The 21,852-nt window shown below is 46.2% G+C and overlaps 1 protein-coding gene across 4 annotated transcripts in view; it reads right to left on the bottom strand.

Annotated features, from left to right (window-relative positions):
* The window catches only part of AP3S2 (adaptor related protein complex 3 subunit sigma 2), a 58,823-nt gene that overhangs the window by 34,988 nt on the left and 1,983 nt on the right, over window positions 1-21,852 (bottom strand). For 3 of the 4 annotated variants that reach the window (XM_058665587.1, XM_004577931.3, XM_012928551.2), the window contains exons 2-4: window positions 18,618-18,709; window positions 18,192-18,303; window positions 5,116-5,187 (exon numbers count right to left, since the gene is read on the bottom strand). In XM_058665587.1, coding sequence (XP_058521570.1) covers window positions 5,116-5,187; window positions 18,192-18,303; window positions 18,618-18,709 — 276 coding nt within the window. The remainder of the gene's footprint in view (window positions 1-5,115; window positions 5,188-18,191; window positions 18,304-18,617; window positions 18,710-21,852) is intronic. The other variant, XM_058665589.1, reaches the window with a different exon arrangement.

Raw genomic sequence — 21,852 nt, 5'->3', positions numbered from 1 at the left:
CAGGCGTGTCTAATGCATATCTTGAATGTCCTGAGGTTTCTCAATTGACAGGGCTTCTGATCTTGAGGATGAAGTCAGGGCTGTCATTGGCACAGAGGGTTGGGCTACTGACTGCGACACTGGTATCCCACACGGGTGTCGGATTGTGTTGTGGCTACTCTTTATCTGATCCAGTTCCCTGTTAGTGCGCCTTGGAAAGCAGTGGAAACTGGCCCAAGCTGATGGACTCCTGCCATCCACACAGGATACCCAAACAGAGTTTCTGGCTCTAGGCTTCAGGTGTTAGAGTGTTAGTATAATGTTAGAGTGTTAGAATAGTAGAATGCTAGGCCAGGCTGTCAGGCCCCTTGGTGCAAGAAGTCGCTGCTTTGCTTAGTTAGGATAAGCCAGGGCCATTGGGGGATTCCACCCTAGTCAGGATGAGTCAGGGTTATTGGCCAGTGTCACAAGTCCTATCTATAGTGACCAGTGCCACGATCCCTATCTATAGAATACACCTGGTGGCAGGGCATTTGTCCAGTTTCAGGAAATGGGATGAGCTATTGATACCCAGAACCCATGGCCATGATGTGTTTGAAGTGTGTTACTTTGATTGGATAATGTGTTACTCTTTAAATTGATTTGATGTGTCTGGATTTGCATGGGGTATGATGTATGTAATTCCCAAGAGAGGCCTATATAATCAGTGGCCTTTACTGGCTTGGGGTCTGACCCCTCTTTGGCTGGCCTGCGTGCCCCAAGAATGGTCTGACCTCAGCATGCTAGCACAATAAACTCTGCTTGCTTTTGCATTATCAGCGAAACTCTTTGTCGTTTCTCGGGGGTGGACAAAACTGGACCCTAACACAGACTCATCCAGCTCCAGCCGTCATGGCCACCAGAGGAGTGACCAGTGTTTTCTCCAAACCCCACTTCTTCCTGTAACTTTGCCTTTCAAACAAAATAAATAAATCTTAAAAAGTAAAAAAGAAGGATACTGTTGTAGATGACATTTCTGTTGTTTCAGACAGGTCTTTTGCCTACCTGAAAAGACCAGTTTTTATTACCAACGGCAATTACCCCTGAATTTGCAAATGCTTTATATGAGGGCAAAGGTCAGTCAAAGATCCCCCCAACAAAGAAGTCGCCTGCCAGAAACACTTTCTAAAGGTAAGCAGGGTGGGATTCTGACTCCTTGCAACACTGCTTTTCAAATTCTTCAAAAGATATGATCTTTCCCTGATGTCACACGAATAACTGAAAACAACAGTTGTATAACTGTAAAGGAAAAATGCAGTGGTTGCAGAACACTTAAGGGCACTGATCTGAAGATGAGTCACATGAGAAAGAACAACCTTATTTCTTCCTGGAAGGCCTTGTCTAATGTTGGGGCTGGAATGGCTTTACTGCCTACTGCCTTAACAAACATCCTCACAGCCGTTTATTTAAAAAAATCATGATTACCAAGGAGATGGAAAAAAATGCTTGATAACTTTTACCATGCTTCCATGATTAAAAATCCCCAGCTACTAGGAAAAGAAAGAAACTTACATAATCTGATAAAAACATTTACCCAAAAAAAGTAATGATAAACACTCTTGGTGCTCCAGAGAACAGGACGAAGGCTGCCACGGGGACCAGCAGCAAGGTCAGATGCGAGTGTCGTCACATCTACTGACTATCACAGGGAGGCATGAGTCAGCAGGGTAAGGGGAAAGAAAAAGATAAATGAAAGAAGGACTGAAAAAAATTAGTGGTGTCTACAGATAAGATAACCTGAGTTATTAAGACATTATCACATCTTTGGTTTCACCATAACATATTAAAAACTACTTCTACAGTGATAGCAATAATAAACAAACATGAATTTAAAATACCTTTCATAGGGTGGGTATTTGGTGTAGCGAGCAAGACAGAGGTTAGGACCACAGCTGCCACACGGCAGGAAGGACACATCTGTGTACTGGTCATCAAATTTCTACTGAAAAGGACCTCTCTCTCACATTCAATGGCTAGGGCAATGTTACATGACCACACATAACTTCAAGAGGCTGCAGGAGCGTGACTGTGCCATGTTTCCTGAGGAGGAGGAACTAGGATGACTTGGTTAACAGGACCACTAAGCACCCCCCTGGGGACAGACTTCTGGTGAGGATATGCAGCAGTGGAGGCACTCATCCTACAATGCGAGGGAAGCTCTGGAAAAGGCTGGTGTTATCTGATAAAGTGGCCGGCTGAGGCCTGGGAGGACCTGCGCCAGGCTGGAGCCTCAGGCTTCTCGGTGTTAGTGCTGCTGGCCACTTTCCAGAGGCCCGGCACTGACGCAGCAGGTCTTCTACACAAGTGCTCCAGGAGACAGCGACAAATATCAGCAATAGCATTTAAGAACACGCATGGCACCATGCTTCATAATAGCCACAAACTCAAGATGACCCAAATCCACTGATAGGATGGATAAATAAACAGTGTTACTCAGAAAATGGAATCCTATGCAGCAATACATTTAATCACCCGAGGTGACACATCACAGAATGGATAACTCCTGCAAGTGACATCAGACAAAGAAGACAGTACGGCCACGTATGTTAGGGTTCTGAAAGACCCCTTGGGCACACCTTCTGGGTTACCCCAACAATGAACTCAGTCTGGGCGGATTCCCCCTCTCTCAGTGACAAGGGCTGCACTCACACTCAGTTTCCCCCAGGAATCCAAGTGCCCTTCCCAGGCACCAGTCCACAGGACCCACTCCCGACCCACGCACAGAAGCTGGACAGCTGGCATTCTCAGACAACTTCTAAGAATGGCTGGCACTTACAAGCAGACTGCCTGGTGCCCCAGCCCTTTAAATGTCTCAACTAACACAGGGCCCTGGGGAACAGGGGCAGTGTGAAGTCACACGAGCTCTAACACTCCTCTCCATGGGGAAAATGGGAGGATCAGAGTGTTTTCCCTTCTCCTGCTGGGGAAATGCCTGCTTTCCCAAGCAAATTCATCCCTTAATCCACATGACATGTTAAGAAATGCCCCTCTGGCTTGGTAAGCAACAGGTGGCTCCCTCACAGACCCAGTTTACACATCGGGAGGTAGCCCAAAGATAACACCTTCATCATCATCGTAACAATAATAGTAATAATGAAAACAGCCATTTAATTCATCACAGCTTCCAGCATGCAATCAAGATTGAGGAATACCCAGAAACTTCCCAACCCTGGGAAGTACACAGCACAGCCACAATGGTAAGCACCCGGAGAGGCTGTGGGAATGCTGAAGTTAGCATTGCAACAGGATCAACTTTGACAAATACCTGCCCCCCAACCCTGTGTTACTTGGGGAAAGTGAGTATGAGAGTTCTGACTTACAGAAGAGACAGTTTGTGCCCACTGGCCAGCCTTGATCAACTATTGCCCCAGGAAGCCCATAGGCGGGGCAGATACTGCCCCCATCATTAAGGTGGAGCTGTAGGGCTACTACAACCCTTAGTGGAAGTAAAGCTCCCAGCAACTGCAACCTGGGGCCTGGTGGTGTGCAGCTACCTGGTTCTTTATGTGTTAACAAATCTCCCTTCCCTAACAATAAAGTTTAAAAATCCTTTAAAAATTCTCCTTAGTATCCTCTTGTTCTTCTCATCAGCACAAAGGAATTACATTTCAACAATGGCTCTCTTGGACAGAAATCACAGGAGAGCATCACCTTTATAACCGACAGGCACAAAACAACCCTCCAGAGGCTGGTGCCATTGTATAGTAGATTAAGGCTCTGCCTGTGGCACCAGCATCCTGTATGGGCGTTGACTCTAGTCCCAGTTGCTCCATTTCACATTCAGCTCCCTGTTTATGGCCTGGGAAAGCAGTGGAGGAGGGCTCCCATGTGGGAGACCTAGAGGAAGGTTCTAGCCTCAAACCAGCTCATCTCAGGCTGTTGTAGCCATTTGGGGAGTGAACCAGTGGATGGGGAGTTTTCTATTTCTCCTTCTCTCTGTAACTCTACTCTTCAAATAAAAAAACGAAATGAACAGAAACAAACAACAACCCTCAAGTGCTTGCTAAGAAACTGCTGGAGTTTCTAGGACCCTTTCATGTGAAAGTGAGAGTGGCCACCTACTGCGTCCCTGGCCTCTAGAAGTCCCATGAGGCTGTCAGTCCATGTCTGAAGGGAGGGACTCCAATTTTTCAGGCTGTCACAGACAAGGGAGAGGTGGAAAGAGAAAACTACCCGCCATTCCAGTTGCCAAACTCAGGAACATGCTCATATGTCAGTGGGCAATGGGGGATGGGCACCCCATGGTAGAGTTAACCAAGACTGAAGGGCCCACTGAACAACAACATCATCCTTAGATGGCAAGGCCAGCAACAACGGGACTAAAAGCTTCTGACTGATCACAACAAAAACAGACCAATAAAGGATCAGGGCCCAGCAACTGCAGCAGCTTCCTAAAAGTCCACTGTCCTGCAGGGGCCAAGAGTCACTGCCACAGCAGTCAGATGAGGAGGGCCAGCCAAGTCCAAGATGTACCATTCCTAACTCATAACATCACTGGTAACAACATGTGCCCAGCTAGATAAAATTCACGCGGCCAACGTCATCCCCTTGCTGGCTGACTCTCCTTTAGTTTGGCACATGGGGACACAGGGCAAGTCCTAGTCATGCCAGTGAAACGCATCCGAGAAAACTCACCCAGGACTGTTTCAATTCTTCCATGACAGCCTGCCTGGCCTCATGTGACATTACAGATATCTTACTGTATTATCCTTTAGCACAGTTTCAAAGTCAAAGTCTCCCCGTCAGGATGATTCCAAAGCTTCACTATCACTGGCTTATCCCTAGGAGAATCATCAGCAACACCAAACTCTTCCACCTTTGGCCAGTTGGCCAGCTGTTCTGGTGTTACCACTGCCCCATTCCCAGAAGTCTCTCCGTGGGCAGAAGAATCATGATGTAGGCCCAGGAATAATCTCTACGTTAAAGACTTACTAGATCTTAGCTAGCTCTGCCCTAACTATCCAACTTAATAATTCAGTGAAATGGATTTTAGGATGATCTCAGTAAAAAGCCATAGAAGGAGCACGAAGGTGTAGGGGTGACCAGAATAGTCCTGAACTTAGCCCATGGGGAACCCTGGCTTGGAAAGGGTCATACCTTATCCATGTGGAAGATCAAATCCAATTCACACACATTTTCAAAACACTTATCCAGGGTCTCTACAAAAACCTAGAAGAGAAGAAACGGACAAAAAAGAGAAAAATGGGAACATATTCACAGCTTCAGGTCACATTCGAAAGGAAAAGGTCGTCAGGACACTAATTTACACTAGAACAGATCTCAGAAACACAGAGTGGGAAAACAGCAACAACTGCAGCACCACAAACTTCATCCCGACATTAGCTGACCACTCGACTTACCTCAATACAGAGCGGAAGGTCTAGGAGGAAAGCCTGAGCTCAGTACATCAACCCGGTCAGCAGGGACACATAGTGCCCTGGCCCCTCCCTTCATAACATGTTATTTCACATACAGTAACAACAATTTAAAATATCAGCCACATAAACACTATGCCCTTCATCCAAGCCTCAATGTATACATGTATAAAAAATCATATTTGAACATATTAAAGCTTTATTTTAATTTCAGTTAACATTAACAACTTCTCATGAACCAACTTCGCTCACACGTTTACAATTTTAGCTTTTTAATAATGGAGCAGCAAAGTACATGATTGATGAGGGCTCAGTTGAATAGATTTTCAGGATGAATGCATCACTCTCATCCACATAACACCCTGTCAGTCTTCCCTTAGCAGTTGGCTTCATATCAATGGTCTTATCAGGAATATCATCAATTGTTCAGCACTACAAGAAAACAGGTCTTCCCAGAGGCAAGTGACTGGGCCCAGGACACCCTTCTCCCGCAGTGTGAAGTGGGTGCACACATATAAACTGCCCTACAGCTGCTGCTGGAACACCCACTGCCATGGGGAACTACCGCCCACTGCTGGAGTTGGTCCTGCTCTCTTATGTAAATAAAGGGCTGTTCTATCCAGTGCCAGACTGGGTTGCTTTCCTTGATGATTCTGATATCACAATGTAAGGGGCAGGAGATACAGGGGCCTCTCTAGGACTCACCAGTAACAGGTTCACAGTGTTCCAATGCTCCTAACTCTTGGGAAAACAATTTGCCACTGCGTATTAATACTCTATAACCTATTCTGCTCCTAGACTCATTACTTGACAGACATGTGCTTGTGAATGAAAAATGAATATAACCCCTGCTAACAACACTGTTCCTAGAGCTTTCTCTGTAGGATACCATAGTTAAATATGGCCCTGTCTGCACTTGTCATGCTAAGTACTCGGTGAGTCCTGACAATCCAGCAACCCAAGTCCTTCACTTCTGGGAAATTTTATTAAATTATTTTGTTGAGAATTTTCTCCCTTCCACATCTCTAACTTATTTTTTCTGGAGCTGCTTAGACTGGGACATTGGACTTCCTTCCATTTTTTTTAACTGTTTCTCTCCCACTTGTCCACTCTGCCCATTCTGAGCAACTTTACTTGATCTTCCTTCTGTGCAAGTTTTTTTGTTTGTTTGTTTGTTTTCTTTTGTAATTGGAAAGTTAGATTTACGGAGAGAAGGAGAAACAGAAAGATCTTCCATCCATTGGTTTATTCTCCAAGTGGCTGCAATGGTCAAAGCTGAGCCAATCCAAAGCCAGGAGCCAGGAGCTTCTTCTGGGTCTCCCTCAGTGGAGCATCTGGGATACGAATCAGCACCCATCTGGGATCCTGGCGCATGCAAGCAGAGGACTAGTGCAAGGTAGCACTAGACTACTGCACCGGGTCCCTTCCTTGTCCTTTAATGGAGGCATGTTTGTTTCAAGGTTTTTCATTTCTAAGAGGTGTTTTTGTTCTTTGAGTGGTTTTATTTGTTTAATGTCCAATTTTATTTCTCTGACATAAGGACTGGCTTTGTTGTATTTTTACTGCCATTGTTGTTTTATTGCTTGCTGTTCTCTGAACAGTGTCTAGGTCTTCTAAGCTACTACTTTATTTCATGTTAGAGGTCTTCCTCAGGTACCTGATAATCCTTGTCAGTCAGAAAGTGCTACAGTCAGGGTTACTTGTCAGGGACTCCTCATCTCCATACCAGGTTTCTAAACTTTCCTTTCCCTTATGTTGGTCAGATTCCCTGCGGAAATCTTACAAAGTCCTGCCCAGAGAGTAAAGGTGTAGCTACTGAGTGTCCATGCTGCCAGTTCTGTATTTTCTGAGGGTTCCATGGTATGGTTCAGGGTAACTGTCAGGAATCCCAACTGCTGGCCTTGGGATGTGGGCTCCTGAGCATGTCAAGTCACTTACCAGGCATTCACATTCTTTGCTTTCAAAACATTTGTGGATATTTTTGCCTTTCTTGTTCTGTCCTTCTCTGTTATTACTTACTTGTCTATGTGAGGTTTTTTTTACTTATTAATTTAAAAGACAGAGTTACAGAAAATGAGAAAGAGATACATAGAAAGATCTATCTAGCAATTCACTCCCCAAAACAGCTGCCAAAGCCAGGGCTGGGCCAGGGCAAAGCAAGAAGCCAGGAGATTCACTGAGGAGTCTCACACAGGTGCAGGGGCCATAAGCCTTCTTCCGCTCTTTTCCCAGGCCATTGGCTGGGAGCTAGATAGGAATGGAGAAGCTGGGACTCAGACTGGCACCCAAAGGGACACTGTCATTGCAGGTAGCCACTTAGCCAACTTGGCCACAATTCTAGCCCCTATTGTGTATAATTTAAGGAAAACAAATTAATTCAGAAGTGTGGAAGTCTCTAATAAAGATATTTTTAAATGTATTTATTTGAAAAGCACTCTTATGAGGGTAGGGGAGGGAGAGAGAAAGGAAAAGAGAGATAGACAAAGAGATCTTCCATTTGCTGGTTCATTTCTCAAATGGCCATAATGACTGGGATTAGAAGGTCAAAGTCGGGCCCGGCGGCGTGGCCTAGCGGCTAAAGTCCTCGCCTTGAAAGCCCCGGGATCCCATATGGGCGCCAGTTCTGATCCCGGCAGCTCCACTTCCCATCCAGCTCCCTGCTTGTGGCCTGGGAAAGCAGTTGAGGACGGCCCAATGCATTGGGACACTGCACCCACGTGGGAGACCCGGAAGAGGTTCCAGGTTCCCGGCTTCGGATCGGCGCGCATCGGCCCGTTGCGGCTCACTTGGGGAGTGAATCATCGGACGGAAGATCTTCCTCTCTGTCTCTCCTCCTCTGTGAATATCTGGCTGTAATAAAATGAATAAATCTTTAAAAAAAAAAAAAGAAGGTCAAAGTCAGGAGCCAGGAGCTTTAACCAGGTCTCTCAAGTGGATGGCAGGAGCCTAAACCCTTGAGCTATCTTCCACAGATTATCCAGACACATCAGCAGACAGTTGATGGGAAGCAGAACAGCTGGGACTTGAACCAGCACTCACATGGGATGCTATTTTCACAGGTAGTTGGCTTAACCCACTGTGCCATATGCTGGTCCTTCGAAGAAGACTTCTTTAAAATGAAATCTGGTGAAGGCTAAGTCCTTCGGGGATAAACTTGGGATGCCACATTCTATTTCAGAGTGCCGGGTTTGAGTTACGACTATTTCTATTAATGCACACCCTAAGATGCAACAGCCATTGTTCAAATACTTGGGTTCCAGCAAATCACTTGGAAAATATGGGTTGAGTCCCCAGCTCCCAGTGTCAGCCTGGCTGTTGTGATCATTTGGAGAGGGAGCCAGCAGATGGAAGAGCTCTCTCCATCTGTCTCTCTGCCCTTCAAACAGAATGAAAATAAATGAAGAGGGCCCAGTGCACTAGCCTAGGGGCTAAATTCTTGCTTTGCATGTACTGGGATCCCATGTGGGCATCAGTTCTTGTCCTGGCTGTTCCACTTCCCATCCAGCTCTCTGCTGGTGGCCTAGAATAGCAGTAAAGGATGGCCCCAAGCCTTGGGGACCCTGTGTCGGAGACCAAGAAGAAGCTCCTGGCTCCTGGCTTCTGATTGGCTCAGCTCTGACTCTTGCGGCCATTTGGGGAGTGAACCAGCAGATGAAAGATCTTTCTCTCTGTAATTTGACTTTCCAATAAAAATAAATCTTAAAAAAAAAAAGAATTGAAAAAATGCTTGATATTTTACACAAGATTAAGTATAATGAGAACTTAATTCTAAAGATTTGCTTGAAAGGTAGAGCTACAGAGAGAGAGAGAAACACCTTCATCTACTTGTTCACTCCTCAAATGACCACAACATTTCCGGCTGGATCATGCAATGCCAAGACCTGGAAATACAATCCAGCCCCCCTCACTTGGCAATGGGGACCCAAGCACTCAGGCCAGCTTCTGCTGCTTTTGCAAGCCATTAGCAGGGAACTGGATGGAAGTGGAACAGCTGGGACTTGGACTGGGATTATGAGAGGCTGATATCACAAGTGGCAGCTTAGCATACTGTACCACAATGCTGGCCCCATAAAAGAGCATTGTGCAAAAATAAATATTTAAATGGGAAAACAGTGATAAGGAATGACTTGTCTTTACAAACAAAGCAAAACGTGTTATGAAGTTTTAGTACTGAGGCTGACACAATGGGTCAATTGGCTAATCTCCCCATTCAAGCTCCAGGATCCCATTTGGGCACTGGTTCATGTTTGGGCTGCTCCACTTCCCACCCAGATCCCTGTATGTGGCCTGGGAAGGCAGTGGAGAATGGCCCAAAGTCTTGGGGTCCTGCACCTGTGTGGGAGGCCAGGAAGAAGTTTCTGGCTCCAGGTTTCGGGTTGGCTCAGCTCCGGACATTGGGGAGCGAACCAGTGGACAAAAGATCTTTCTCTGTCTCTCCTCTCTATAAATCTACCTTTCCAATAAAATTAATCTTTAAAAAAATCTTTAGTAATTAAAATGGGTATATTAAGAAAGAAATAAAAGTATAGATTAGTGAGACCAGAAACAAATCAAGGAAATATACACATCAAAAGAAAATTCAATTTTTGATTAAGGTGACATTTTAAGTCATTTGGGAAAAGATGAAAAGTGCTGATGTTTAATAAATATCAACATTATATGCAGCACTGAGACAGTGGTGGACAAACTTATCCTTTGGTGAGAAAACAAAGCTACCTATCTCGATGTAGACATAAAAAGATCCTACAGATCCTAATGAAATAAATGTATAAAGCAAAATACAAAATACAAGAAACAATGGCAGACTCCCTGTGAACCATCCAGGTGTGTCTGTTTTTCTTTTTTAAGATTTATTTATTTGGGGCCCAGCAGCGTGGCCTAGCAGTTAAAGTCCTCGCCTTGTACATGCCGGGATCCCATATGGGCACCAGTTCTAATCCTGGCAGCTCCACTTCCCATCCAGCTCCCTGCTTGTGGTCTGGGAAGGCAACTGAGGACGGCCCAAGGCCTTGGGACCCTGCACCCATGTGAGAGACCTGGAAAAAACTCCTGGTTCCTGGCTTTGGATTGGCGCAACACCAGCCGTTGCGGTCACTTGGGGAGTGAGTTTTCAGACGGAAGATCTTCCTCTCTGTCTCTCCTCCTCTTTGTATATCTGACTTTGCAATTAAAAAAATAATAATAAAATAAATCTTTAAAAAAGATATTTAATTTTATTGGAAAGGGCAGAGCGGATTTACAGAGAGAAGCAGAGACGGAGAGAAAGAGAGAGAGAAAAAGATCTTCCATCTGCTGGTTCACTCACCAAATGACTGCAAATGGACAGAACTGAGCTAATCTGAAGCCAGGAGCCAGAAGTTTCTGCTGGGTCTCCCATGCAGGTACAGGGTCCCAAGGCTTTGGGCCATCCTCTGCTGCTTACCTAAACTATAAGCAGGGAGCTGGATGGGAAGTGGAGCAGCTGGGACAAGAACCGGTGCCTATATGAGATCCCAGTGCTTGCAGGAGGAAGATTTAGCCATTGGGCTATCACCCAGGACCCCTTCCAGGTCTCTTGAAGGAGCAACATTGAGTCACAGTAGTGAAACTCTAGGCCTGCTGATACTGTTAAAATTGAGAAACCCTGCCTCTGAACTCTAGTGCTCAGGGCACATGGGAGGATGTCAAGTGTTGTGGGTAGAGACATACACAGACATCCCCTACTGGGATGCTGTCTACTGCACCGCCTATCTAGATGCCCGAGAATATACCTGGGAATGCAGCCAAAGACAGCCCAAATACTTGGGCCTCTGCCACTCATGTGGGATGCCAGAATGGAGTTCCTGATTCCTGCCTTTGTTCTGGTCCAGCCCTGGTTGTTGTGGACATTTAGGGGAATGAACCAACAGATGGAAGATCTCTCTTTTTGTCTTTGCCTGTCTTCCAACAAAGAAATAAAAAGCAAGCAATTCAAAATAGGGCTGAGCCAATGGGTTGTTTTCCAGGGTCGGTTTTCAGTTGGTGAGGGAGGCAGAAAAAGATGGATAGTCCCAAGCACAGCCAGGAAAATGAGCAGTCAGAGGTATCAGCTTCTCCTACAGCCCCAATACATTTATTATTCAATGATATGATTAACATCAAGATAAAGAAAGCAAAGTTAGACAATGAAGGAAGACAATGCAGGAGGCTGAACAGAAGCACAGAGAATGCTAAGGGACATTGAGACTGACACCACAAACTCCGTTGAGAAAATGCTCAGCCTTCTCCATGGCAAGGCAAGGTGACATGGAACAAGTCTGCTAGGACACAGTTTGAGGAGCATGATTACCAAGACAGTTCCTCTGAGAATGGTGGGCTCTCACATACACAAAGTCACCAAAAACCACAGCACAGATAATGCAGCAGAACCTGACTGCACCAAGCCGAAGAATCGTGATCTAGATGGTGGCAAACACAAGTAACAACCAGATTAAGATCTGCTCAAGCCCGGGATGTGGGCGATGCAGCAGCAGCAGGAGCAGTACACGACAGTGTTGAGGCACGAAAAGAAGCACCTAGGGCCCGGCACCGTGGCCTAGCCGCTAAAGTCCTCGCCTTGAACACACCAGGATCCCATATGGGCGCCGGTTTTAATCCCGGCTGCTCCATTTCCCATCCACCTCCCTGCTTGTGGCCTGGGAAAGCAGTTGAGGACAGCCCAAAGCCTTGGGACCCTGCACCCACGTGGGAGACCTGGAGGAAGTTCCTGGCTCCTGGCTTCAGATCGGCACAGCATCAGCCATTGCAGCCACTTGGGGAGTAAATTATCGGACTTAAGATCTTCCTCTCTGTCTCTCCTCCTCTTTATATATCCGACTTTGCAAAAAAAAATAGAAGCACCAAGCCACCCAACAGACTGAATCAACACCAAGCCAGATTCTGCCCACCTCCTCTGGGGCAGAATCAGCAGTGAACGTACCACAGCTTCAAACAGAAAGCTAGAAGGGGAAAAGGGCCAACCAGATGGAGAAGAAACATGAACAACACAAATAAGAAACCACCACAGTTACTACGGATTCACCAACAGCATCAGGCGTCCAAGTCGCTCTCGAGACAGCCTGCTGCAGCAGGTCCGGTAATGGCTGAGCCTGGCCATTACAACCCTGCAGTAGTAAGGCTGACAAAGTCTGCTAAACAGCAAAACAAGGAAAATGCTCTGGCAAGGTGCTGAAACCTGAAATAAACTACATTTTGAAAACGAGGACCAAAATATCGTTATAGGAAACTAACAGGTAGTAAGGTGACAGGGGAGCTGGCTGGAGCTCAGGTGAGAAAGAAGCTACCAGACCTTAAAAACACAGGAAGGGTGGAAATTCACAATCTCAGAGTGGAAGGCAAAAAGGCAGCGCCACACAGTGGGAAGGGCGTTGGGAGTGGTTTCACATCCTCAGTGTGAGGAGTGAATGGAGTCTGCAGATGGCCATATTAAGGTTTGGGAGCTTACACTCTTGTTCTCATGTGACCTCCTTGCCTGGGTGTCGCATGGAGGTTCTCCCAACCCTATTTTTTATTGGAGTAAAATACATGCAAACATTTTAAAGTGGAATTTTACACACTCACAGCACTGTGCAACTATCATCAGTCTTCATTTGCATCAGCTTTAATTTACTGAAAAGTTCGATTTCCTCATAAGCATCAGATCAGTGGTACAGTATTAATGTCCTAATCAGGTTAAACTCATTTGCATTAAACCTGATAGAATTGTAGAAGGACAGTATTTTTAATTCAAAAATTCTACTTTCCAAATGCATAAAAGCTGAGAAGTAAGATAAAATTTCAAAAGTATACTTCATTTTTAATTTGAAATGCAGATTTACAGGGGAAAAAAAGAGAGAGAGAGATACAGAAAGATCTTCAATTCATTGGTTCATTCCCCAAGTGGTCACATTGACCAGAGCTAAGATGATCCAAAGCCAGGAGCCAGAACCTTCTTTCCAATCTCTTATGTGGGTGGCAGAGGTCTAAGGACTGGAGCCATCCTCTGCTTCCTTTCCAAGCCATGGAGCTGGGTTGGAAGTGGAGCAGCCGGGATTCAAACTGGTGCCTATATGGGATGCTGGCACCAGAGACAGACGATTAGCATGCATGTCAGTGTGCTGGCCCCGAAAATAGATTTTCCATGTCTGTTCTATGTGCAGCTGGTGTGTACATGCTTTAGAAGACTGAGGTGCCAGTCTTACGGTGCAGAAGATTAAGCCAGCATCTGAAATGCCAGTGTCCCATACCAGTCCAGCTTTCTGCTAATGTGCCAGGGAGGGCAACAGATAGCAGCTCAAGTGTTAGGGCCCCTGCCACCCCTGTGAGGAACCTGGATGGAGCTCCTGGCACCTGGCTTCAGCATGGCCCAGCCCCAGCTATCATAGTAATTCAGGGAGTGAGCCAGTGGATGGAACATTTGATTTCGCTACCTGCCTCTCTAAGTCACTCTGTCTTTCAAATAATTTTTTTTTAAATCTTGAAAAAAAAAAGACTTAATAGGGAGAGGTGGGCATTTGGTTAGTGGTGAATAGTTAAGATGCCAATTCAGTAGCCTGTGTCCATGCTGGCATGGCCGGGTTAGATAGCCACGTCCAGCTACTTCCTACCACTGTAGACCAAGCAGGTCATGGTAACCGCTCAGTGACGGCCTCTAAGCTCCCCTTGGGAGCCCTGCACTGAGTTCCTGGCTCTGGTCCCCAACCAGGCTCAGGGCTGCTGCAGACACATGGGAAATCAACCCTCAGACGTGTTCTTTCCCTTTGCCTCTGTCTCTCTCTGAATTTGTGCTGGTTACCACTAGGGAAGGGAATGGTGCCTGACACAGAGGAATAAATGACAAGAGAGGACTTTTCCATTCTACTTAATGATCTCATTGTATCGATTTTTATAGCAAGAATGTATTTATGTAAATGCACACATTAAGAATTAAAAAGGTTATATAATGGCAAATAAATATTTGAGACTATAGCAAGGAACAAAAACTTAATAACCTGAAACTTCAGAATCACCATGAGATAGTAGGACCTTTTTTGAATAAAACCAACAAAATCTATTTAATATTCAAAAGAAGAAATGAATAAATGGAGGGAAATGCTACTTATAATTTCCTTTTCATTACAAATGCACCAGGAACATTCGCTCAGAAACACGACAGGTGCACACTTGGAAGAGCAGAGACCAGATAAGAAGAACCACACCCAGGGAGAACAGCTGGTCTTTCGTGGTATCAGGTGAAGTTAGGTTGAAACAACAATAACAACAGGATGTGAAACCACTGCAGAAAGAAAAACAGGACTCGGTGAGGAAACTCACGAGTGAAAACAAAATCTTAATGTGAACTGGCTGCTCATTCAACCAATGAACAACTAGTGCCTCTGTGGTTCCCCGGTCAGGGAGCTGACCTGCCTCAGCCAGCTTTCTATTGCAGGTGTGGGAAGATAAGAAAACAAGCATTCTTATTGTCCTAAGTGTTTGGAAGACTTTCAACAGGACAGTATGACAGAGGGTTACTTCAGAGAATGCCTTGAAGTCTCTAAGAATGAATGGGAATGACATTGTGGCACAGTGGGCAAAACCCCTACCTGCAATGTATGCTATATGGGCACAGTTCTCGTCCTGACTGCTCTACTTCATTGGTTTTCACTGACTAGGAAAACCAACAGATGATGGCTCCTGCTACCCACGTGGAAGACCCAGATGAAGCTCCTGTCCAAGGCTTGACCCAGTCCTGACCATTGCAAGCCATCTGGGGAGTGAACCAGTGGATAAATCTCTCTGCAAGTCTTCCAAATAAGTAAACACATGTTCAAAGTAAGAGAATGAACAGTGGAGTGGAGGATGCCTGATGAAACGAAGTCACCAGAAGAGGGAAGAGTCAAGACCAAAACACTGGGCAGGGAGAACAAGGGGCAGCCCAGGACCAAGACACACTTGTGTTTGCAGAGCAACAAGCAGGAGGAGCACAGCAAAGGTGACAGTGTGTGTGACACCACACGGACAAAGCAGACACATCACCAACGACTACAGGGTTCGCCCTAAACTTATTACAAACAGAAGTTTCTTCAACAGCGGGAAGTAAAAATGGATTGTTTACATTCTCTAGTTTAGCAAAAAAAAAAAAAAATAGATTGAAAAGAATAATTTTAAAGAAGACTCAAAATTCACAGAGAATTATCTTTTCATTGCTTTTTATTGAGTCAGCCAGGAAGAAAAGTGCTGTTAGTGAGACTCCTCAGAAGAGTTCTACCATGACACACACCCTGGCCTGCACGATGCCCACTGTGACACACACCCTGACCCGCACAATGCCCACTGTGACGCACACCCTGCCTGCACAATGCCCACTGTGACACACACCCTGGCCTGCACGATGCCCACCGTGACACACACCCTGACCTACACAATGCCCACTGTGACACACACCCTGGCCTGCACGATGCCCACCGTGACACACACCCTGACCCGCACAATGCCCACTGTGACACACACCCTGACCTGCACAATGCCCACTGTGACACACACCCTGACCCGCACGATGCCCACTGTGACACACACCCTGACCTACACAATGCCCACTGTGATGCACACCCTGACCCGCACGATGCCCACTGTGACACACACCCTGACCCGCACAATGCCCACTGTGACACACACCCTGACCTACACAATGCCCACTGTGATGCACACCTTGACCCGCACTTGGAAAAGTCTGATGAAATGTGCCTCGCAGATGAGATCAAATAGGATGCTCTACACCAGGAGCCCGGCTCGCTGGACAAGTGTCTTCACTATGCTGACCAAGGCTGCCAAGGAAAAGAGCACTGCACACTGACATGTACACAGCGGGCGTGATCAACCAGAATTCAGACATTCGCGAGGCACCCTGTCTCTGAGAAGAAATGAGCACTGCCAGACCTCATTCTGCAGTTCAGGGGAAACGTGCGCTTCCGCCGTACTGGAAATGACCACAGCATTTCTGAAGGTGGTCATGTGCCTGCCACACAACGCAATTCCTGTCGGTATGACCCTGGAAAATTAGTACAGCCTTCAAGACATTCACAGAAAGTATGTATCATGACAAAAATCACTTTTTTTTGTGGCAGACACCAAAATGAATGCATCTTTTATGTCCATTTTTCATGAACTTTCTGAAGCTCCTTGTCCACGACATTCTAACCCAGTTTCTTGACTGTATCATCCTTTGAGTTTGACTTCATCTCCTTTGTTTGCCCAAATCAAATAAAAACATATCTTCTAATTTAAGAGTATTTCTCAGGAGTTTGGGCAATCACTTCTCTCACCATTTGCAGATGTTATTATATATTAGTCTTTTTCATTTCTGCAATAAATTTAAACTCTTGGGATAAATACTGTTTAGACAAAATGAGTAATTCTTCTAGAATTCAGTATCTTGATGAAGAATTAGGGGCTAGAGAATAATATCTAGCATCTATAGATTTAAAAAAAAAAATCCAAACACTCTAAGGAGCAAAATACAAGCTAAAAATCTGAGAAGGGGGCCAGCACCGGGGTGTAGCAGGCTAAACTTCCACCCAAGGCACCAGCATTCTATGTGGGCGCTGCTTTAAGTCCTGGCTGCTCCATGTCCTATGGCCTGTGAGGCACAGAGCGTAGCTCCAAGGCCTTGGACCACTGTAACCATGTGGGAGACCCAAAAGAAACCCTTGGCTCCTGGCTTCGGATCAACTCGACTCTGACCATTGCAGCCATTTGGGGAATGAATCAGCAAATGGAGGTTCTCTTTTTCTCTCTCTGTAACTGTGTCAAATAAAAATACATAAATCTTATTTTTTGAAGTCTGGCATACCTGAAACAAAAAATATATGCTCAAGGGCCCGGTGGCGTGGCCTAGCAGCTAAAGTCCTCGCCTTGAAAGCCCCAGGATCCCATATGGGCGCTGGTTCTAATCCCGGCAGCTCCACTTCCCATCCAGCTCCCTGCTTGTGGCCTGGGAAAGCAGTCGAGGACGGCCCAAGGCTTTGGGACCCTGCACCCGCGTGGGAGACCCGGAAGAGGTTCCTGGTCCCGGCATCGGATTGGCGCGTACCGGCCCGTTGCGGCTCACTTGGGGGGAGTGAAACATCGGATGGAAGATCTTCCTCTCTGTCTCTCCTCCTCTCTGTATATCCAGCTTTCCAATAATAATAAAATCTTTAAAAAAAATATATATATATGCTCAAAATTTCCATTTGTTTGTCCCTAACATATTAAATGTAGCTTATTTCTTTTTAACAAAACAGATATTAGTTGCAAGCATTTTTTTTCTGTTCCGTAACTGTTCATGAAGTTTTCAGCGTGTCTGCTGCAGTGCCTGCCACCCAGAGGGCGACTGAAGCCACCTGGAGGAGCCCGCTTGGAACCTCCCGCACACACGGCAGCACCGTACTCCAGTCTCCCTACACATTTCAGTTTCCATGAAGATAACGAAGAGAACTAAGAAGCAACTGTTAATTTTCAATAAGTTTAACAAAAATCATGTTGCCCTATGTCAAGATGACACAGACTAACTCAAGCATCAAGTTTCTTTGGGCTAGAATTATAAGTGAAAATAAACACTACACACTTCTAAATGTCATTTGGTTTGACAGCTGGAAAAAAAATTCCAAACAAGAAAACCCAGGGCAATGCTAGGGCTGCATGCAGGACACAAACACAGGTGCACCCAGGATGTGGGCTGCTCAGGGACTTCCCCACAGCACCATCTAGTGGACACCTGGGCATGATGCGCAACCAGTGGGACCGCGGGCTACCCAATCCTCTAATGAGGCTGAGCACACTTACCTGGATGAGGTCCAAGATCCCCAGCTCACTCTCTGACGAATCCACACAAAACACAAAGTAGAGGGTCGCATAGTGCCGGTAAATCAGTTTGTAGTCAGAACCACCAATCAGACTGTGGAAGATGGGAAAGGCGTCAGCACCTGCACCTTGATCTAATACCTCGACCCATTCCCAGAGTGAGAGAGGGTCTGTGGGAAGGTGAAGGCAGGCCAGTCAGCAGAAGCAGGTTGGATGGAAGTTCTTAAAGCTGCTCTACCTCCCTTTGTCTCTGTCTGTCTTCACAGGGACCAGAAAACAATATGGGGAACACCAAAAGCCCACTCCTTCAGCTGGGTCCCAGAGACAACCAGGCCCTTCTAAGAGAGCTGCAAGTGCATCAGGTCCCCACCCGACACCGAGCACGGGGAAATCGAGGTGACAGCTTACCTTCCGCCCTCCAAAAAGTTACAGATGTTGTCATCCCGCTTGAGCACCAGATGGAAAGTCTCTCGGACAATCTGCTGTTGAATTTCTTCTGGCTGTGGAGCAAAAACACGAGAGCACGGGAATGGGCAGTTCTGAAAAAGGACATCCCATGGAAGGGGACAAGGACAGGGAGCAAACACCAGTTTCCAGAATCAGAAACGGGTGCGAGGCATTGTGGCGCAGTGGATTGAGCTGCCACCTGTGACGATGGCATCCCCTCGCTCCACTGCAGAGCTGCTCCTGCCCTGGGAAAGCAGCAAAGGTGGCTCAAGTACTTGGGTGTCTGGCTCCTGGCTTTGGCCTGGCCAGCCTTGGCTCTTGTGGCCATTTGGGGAGTAAAACAAAGGATGGAAGATCTCTCTTTTTAAATCTTCCTTTCAAATAAATAAAAAATTAAAAATAAAGGTTAGAAAAGGTGAGTAGAGAGTAGATAAATCCAAAGAAAAACAGGCAGCAAGGCTCTTCCATAGGCATTAGGGTAGAACGTGCTTACCCAGACATCTGTTACAACTGTGCTATAGGCAGACGAGTTACTCCAACAAGCAAGGGCGCACTGAAAAACTCTATTCAGTGTAAAAGAATCACCAGCAATATTTTTTCTTCCCCCGAAAAATATCCATGCCTGTTACAAAACCAAATATCCACAGGTCTAACGCTTTAAGGTCAAGTGGGGGCCCAGTGTGGTGGCCTAGCAGCTTAAGTCCTCACCTTGCAGCTCCCTGCTTGTGGCCTGCGAAAGCGGTTGAAAATGGCCTAAGGCCTTGGGATCCTACACCCACGTGGGAGACCTGGAGGAAGTTCCTGGCTCCTGGCTCCTGATCAGCACAGCACCAGCTGTTGTGGTCACTTGGGGAGTGAATCATCGGATGGAAGATCTTCCTCTCTGTTGCTTCTCCTCTCTGTATATCTGACTTTGCAATAAAAATAAATAAGTCTTTAAAAAAAAAAAGTCAAGTGGATTTTGCCACCTCTTGCGCTGGTTCCACATATAAGACACTATGTGGCTCACCAACTAAGGATTACTGAGAAAGACCAAGATCCATTTACAGATAAAGATTCGTATTAAAAGTTGAGCTAGGAACAAGATTGCTTTTTTTTTTTATGTTGTACATACTTGAGAAGGCTCAACTACCATGGAATCACTTGATAGCACAGTCAACATACACGCATTTGAATTCCCCAAGTGTGGAAGGATGACAGGAGGACATGAAGTCATTAACCGCTCTAAACCCATGCCTCTCAAATCCCACCTACAATCAGCAAAGGGCAGCTGCTGATGCTGCAGGCCTGTGTCACGTTCTCAGGCTACAGTCAGGCCCAACAAGCTTCTGGGTGATCCCAGCACTTTTGCTTTGGGGACCACACTGGAGTAGCTAGACTAAGACTTCTGACTGGACTTGTCCAAGGGTGAGAAAACAGATTGGGGCAACTTTCAGCCTTGTCTTTCTACAAAATTAACTTTAGGCTTGAAATGGAAAGAAATTGGGGGAGAAGGCATTAGGCCTAGTAGTTAAGAGGAAGTGCTGGGGTTTAATCCTCAGCTCTGATTCCCAGCTCCAGCTTCCCACCCTCCAGGGCAGGCCCTGGGAGGCAGGAGGCAATGATTCACATTGCTGCGTCCCTGTCACCCACACAGGGTCCTGGATTATGTTCCTGGTTCCTAAATCCAGGCTAGCAGGCCTTTCGGCATGAGTCAGCAGGTGAGAGCTCACTGCCTACCCCCTCTCTACCTCTCAAAAAAAAAAAAAAAAAAAAAAAAAAAAAAATATATATATATATATATATATATATATAAAACTCTTTAAAAAAAGATTTTATTTTTATTGGAAAGGCAGATATACAGAGAGGAGGAGCGACAGAGAGGAAGATCTTCCCTCCGATGATTCACTCCCCAAGTGACCACAATGGCCGGTGCTGTGCTGATCAGGAGCCAGGAGCCAGGAACTTCTTCCAGGTCTCTCACGTGGGTGCAGGGTCCCAAGGCTTTGGGCTGTCCCCTACTGCTTTCGAAGGCCACAAGCAGGGAGGCCTAATCCCAGCGGACCCCACTTCCAGAACCAGCGTCCATATTGGATCCCAGCGCATTCAAGGCAAGGACGTTAACCGCTATGCTATCTGTCACTCAGGGCCCCTCAAATATATTTTAAGAAAAAAAAAAAAATAGGCAGAGGGAGAAATTATCTTGTCTCAAGGTGGGTATGGAATGGCCTTCAGTAGCCCCTGAATGAAACTAAATCAATGTGGGCCGCCTTTGGGGTCATCATGTTAAGCTACCATTTGTGAACTGGCATTCAGCTACCATTTGCGAACCAGGACTGTTCAAGCCCTGGTTACTTGACTTCCTATCCAGCCCTGCTAATGCACCTAGGAAAGCAGCCAATGATAACTCAAATACCTGCATGGAGCTTTGGCCTGGCCTAGCTTCCGCCCTTGTGGCCATCTGGGGAGTCAGTCAGCAGATGGAAGAACATGTTGCAGCTCTCTGCTCTCAAACATACAAACCTTTTTAAAAATAAAAACTTTAAAAAAAAAAAAAAAAAGATTTATTTATTTTTATCGGAAAGATTTTACAGAGAGGAGAGAGAGAGAGAGAGAGATCTTTCATCTGCTGATTCACTTCCCCAAGCGGCCATAAGGGCTAGAGCTGAGCCGATCCGAAGCCAGGAACCAGGAGCTTCTTCTTGGTCTCCCACGTGAATTCAAGATTCCAAGGCTTTGGCCCATCCTTGACTGCTTTCCAAGGCCACAAACAGAAAGCTGGATGGGAACTGGAGCAGCCGGAATACTAACCTGCGCCCATAGGGATCCTGGTACGTGCACAACAAGGACCTTAGCCACTAGTATAATGCGCTTGGCCCTAAAAATGGAATCTTTTTTTTTAAAAGATTTATTTATTTTTATTACAAAGATATACAGAGAGGAGGAGAGACAGAGAGGAAGATCTTCCGTCCGATGATTCACTCCCCAAGTGAGCCGTAACGGCCAGTGCTGTGCCGATCACGAACCAGGAGCCAGGAACTTCCTCCAGGTCTCCCACACGGGTGCAGGATCCCAAAGCTTTGGGCCGTCCTCGACTGCTTTCCCAGGCCACAAGCAGGGAGCTGGATGGGAAGTGGAGCTGCTGGGACTAGAACTGGCGCCCATATGGGATCCCAGACCATTCAAGGCGAGGACTTTAGCTGCTAGGCCACGCTGC

Source organism: Ochotona princeps, chromosome 6 (assembly GCF_030435755.1).
Source record: "Ochotona princeps isolate mOchPri1 chromosome 6, mOchPri1.hap1, whole genome shotgun sequence".
NCBI classification, from domain to species: domain Eukaryota; kingdom Metazoa; phylum Chordata; class Mammalia; order Lagomorpha; family Ochotonidae; genus Ochotona; species Ochotona princeps.
The sequence above is the reverse complement of the archived record's forward strand: the minus strand, read 5'-3'. Positions and strand labels throughout refer to the sequence as shown.